At 65.5% G+C, this 3,677-nt stretch overlaps 1 protein-coding gene across 1 annotated transcript in view; it reads left to right on the top strand.

Moving 5' to 3' along the window:
- Positions 1-3,677, top strand: part of CARD11 (caspase recruitment domain family member 11) — a 31,207-nt gene that overhangs the window by 11,535 nt on the left and 15,995 nt on the right. Inside the window, exons 7-9 of the mRNA XM_023532756.1 lie at positions 1,471-1,647; positions 2,400-2,458; positions 2,835-2,890. Coding sequence (XP_023388524.1) covers positions 1,471-1,647; positions 2,400-2,458; positions 2,835-2,890 — 292 coding nt within the window. The remainder of the gene's footprint in view (positions 1-1,470; positions 1,648-2,399; positions 2,459-2,834; positions 2,891-3,677) is intronic.

Raw genomic sequence — 3,677 nt, 5'->3', positions numbered from 1 at the left:
AAACCCTGGCTCGGCCACTTGCTAGCTGGGCGACCTCAGACAAGCACCCAGTAGCCTCGGCACCTTCGCACGTGACTACAGCCGGCCACTGGCCGCCCCTCGGGGTCCCGCCCCCATCTGGACAGTCACGAGGTTTAAGGCGCCCCACGCCCACTAACATCATTCGTGCTCGCGAGGAAAGTGCATCTCTGGGCAGCGGTGCAGCTCAGAGCACGCGGCACAGCAGGCCCAGCCCTCAGAGATGGCCGAACACCGCCACAAAGCAGCCGGTGCCGTGGCGGCTTGGGTCTGCGTGCTGTCGCGTGCACACGCGGTGCCGAGCGCCTTCTCCATGTGGGCACACCTAACCCGCAGGACCAGCCCCCCCAGGAGGGCCCCTTTTACTGAGGAGGGAACCCGGATACAAGTGGCTGAGTAGCTTGTCTGGGGACACCCTGAGTCGGTAGCCTGGGGAAACCAGCACAGGTGCACATCCCCTCCGAGGACCCGCGTCCAGCCCTGGAGGCAAAGCCTGGAGCATGGCAGTGTTGTAGTTACACGCTGAGGGGAGCTGGGGGCGGGGGCTGCATTCCACAGGGCCGCAGGGAAGACTCCCCACGAGAGACGCCCCGTCCCTGCCCTGCCCTCGCCTGGCCAAGTCCTGCCCCCTCCTGGCGAGGCCTTCACTGGCCGGAGTGGAAACCAGGAGCTCCTGTGTTCCCTCGACCTATCAGCCACTCTGTGCTCATGCAGAGGTCCTGGAAGGCCCCAGTGTGCCCAGCACCCAGCTCGGTGCCAGACACGGGGCAGACCCTCGGGAACACCTGCCGAGTATATGAGTGACAGGTGGGGCCCGGGGGTGGCACCCGTGGTGTGCTATCGGCAGCCATGGTGGCAGCTGTCATTCATAGCATGGGAGGCGAGGACAGGCAGGAGGTGTGGCAGGAGGGGGCAGCGGGAGGGGGCTGGGCAGGCTCAGAGGCCAGGGACCTGAGTTCCTTGTCCTGCACCATGCAGGATTGTGTGGGGGGGAGTAAGGTGGCGTGTGTAAGGGAGCCGAGGGGCTCCGCTCAGACGATGGGCAGAGAGCCGTGGGGACAGCACCTGGTGCTGTTCATGTTGCTGTTCTGTCATTCGGCAGTGTGTTTTATATTTGTGGCTTAGGCACGGGGCTGGAAATTTGGAGTGTGATGGTGACATATCACATCTAAGAGCCAAGATCAGGATGGCAGTCCTGTTACCAAGACTCCGAGGGCCTGCTCCACACCCCTGGCCAGAGAGAGATGGGGACAGGTTCCTGAGCAGGACAGACAGTTGAGCTGGAGCGACCGCTGTGTGTGGGATGGGCACAGGGTCAGGAGGACGGTGCACGCTGTCCTGAGTTCCACGCCTGGGTGCCCAAGGGACCGATGGCGTCATGAGCAGGGTGGGTTCGCTGACCGGTGGCTGCTCCTCGTGCTCCGTCACTGGCCCTGGCTTCTCTGTCTCCAGAGCCTGCCCAGGAACCTGCCAGTGACCATCATCTCTCAGAGCTTTGGGGACGCCAGCCCTAGGACCAACGGTCAGGAAGCTGATGATTCTTCAGCCTCGGAGGAGTCACCGGAAGACAGCAGATACTTCCTGTCCTGCCCGCCCCCCAAGCGCAGGATGAATCTGAAGGGCATCCAGGTACTGGCGTGGGGCGGGGCGGGGGCCCCTGCTGCCAGGCGGGGACACAGGGGGCGGGTGTCGGACCCCAGACGGCCTCCCTGTTTCAGCCCTGCGGATGGGCACTGCCTCTTTGTGTCGACCAAGTCTCCCGTTTCTCCTGAATGCAGTAGGGGTGGGGGAGAGGGAAAGAGAACGAACTCGTCGCTCTTCCCAAATTCGTTTGTTCATTCAGCAGCCAGGTATGGAGCGTCCGTCACACGTTAGCTTGTTAACTGGGTGCGTGGCCGTGAGAGGCGCCACTGGGGCAGCTGGCCTCCAGCAGTGACCGCGTCCGCTCTGCTCCGTGCCCGCTGCATCCGTGGCAGGCGGCCGGCTGGGTGGGGGCGAGCGAGTGAGGGGGACCGGGCCACAGGGCTGACGGTGCCTCCGCGCCTGGCCCGTCCCCGCCCCACACACGCGGAACCAGAGGCGGCACGTCCGAGGGCGGCGGGGAGACCGCCAGCACGTCGTGTCGTGCAGGTGTGGCCGGGACAGCTGCCCGGAAGCCCTGCCTTTCCTGTGACCCCCGCGTCACGCGTGGCTCGGCACGGCCCCCGCCAGCCCGGGCTCTCGTGCCATCTGAGCCACGTTGGCACCAGGAACTGCCCGGTGCCTCCGTGACTCCGCGGCCACGTGGGCTCACCTCCCTTCGCCTAATCCTTTCACTCGGTGACACGTGTCTCGGGCCTTGTTTGATCGGTGGCCTTTCTCCTCCCCTCCCTCCCCCGCAGCTGCAGCGAGCCAAGTCCCCCATCAGCCTGAAGCAGGCGTCAGATTGTCTGGGTGAGTGAGACTCCCAGGTCCCTCTCCTGCTCGTCGCTCTGACGCGCTCTGTCTGTCTGTCCCTCCCACTGGGGTGACCCTCCTGTGGGTAAACCTGGGACGGGCCTCGTGGCCCCAGGTGGCAGGGTGTCCTGATGGCAGTTAAGGTTCACTGTCACCAGAGAGGGCAGGAGCTGCCACCGCAGCCACGTCACGTTCTCGGTTCCCTCCGCCCACCACCTCTCCCTGTGGGTCCAACCGTGACCCCAGGACACACCGTCCTCAGAATCCTCTCGCTGGTCCCCACCATGACCCTCGGGCAGGGATCGGCTAGCGAGGGTTTGCCCAGGTGCCTCAAGCACCTACTGTGTGCCAAGTAGACGCTTCTGAGCTCGTGTCCTCAGGCTGTCAGGGAGAGGGGGAAGGTGCCCCGGACGCCTGAGAGGCGGCTCGGGGGAAGGTAAAGGACCCATCAAGAAGGTGCTTAGACTGAGCCTGCAAACTGAAGGTGCTTAGACTGAATTTCGGCCAGTGGACAGTGTCCGAAAGGGCAGCCCGGGGCAGAGGGGGAGCAGAGCCGGGCGTGGAGCTCGGAGCAGAGAGTCCCCGGAGTAGCTGCGGGCCACAGGTGCGGCCGCGTCCCTCCAAGGGGCCGTGCGGGGGGCAGGGCAGTGAGGGGTCCAGATCTGGGCCGGTCTCCTGGGGTCTGGTGGGGGGAGGGGTGACCTGATCAGGGGTCCCGAGGACTGTCTTCATCAGAAGGGAGGTGCAAAGGGCCCAGGGAAGTAGAGAGGGCGTCTGCCCCACGCAGAGGGAAGGGCGTAGCGGGGTGCGGGAACCGCGTGGCTGCTGGCCGGGCCTCTGCGGCTGCCCGGAGCGAGGCACCGTGGTGGGGGAAGTGCGCACGCGCGTCCGTCCATCTGTCCGCGCACACGCAGCCAGCTGCAGGGACGTGGCTGGAGAGACTGAGCAGTCTCCTGCAGCAGGGCAGGGCTCAGGGAGGTGTGCACAAGGCCCCAGGCACCCTGAGGAGGCGGGAGGGGCGTCCCACGCCCGGCCCTGCCCCTGGTCACCGGCCCTGTTCAGCTGGGGCCCGGACTTTACTCTGAGGAACAGTAATGGACAGGGACACTCCACGAGAGTCGTGTTCTCCCAGAGTGCCAGCTAGCGACCTTGACTGAGGTCCCCCTGGGCCTGGCGGGGCCAGGGACGTGTTGAAGAACAAGACCAGACTCCTGGAGGAGACG

This window comes from Pteropus vampyrus, unplaced genomic scaffold, assembly GCF_000151845.1.
Source record: "Pteropus vampyrus isolate Shadow unplaced genomic scaffold, Pvam_2.0 Scaffold90, whole genome shotgun sequence".
NCBI lineage: Eukaryota > Metazoa > Chordata > Mammalia > Chiroptera > Pteropodidae > Pteropus > Pteropus vampyrus.
This window is presented reverse-complemented; position numbering and strand designations above follow the sequence as displayed.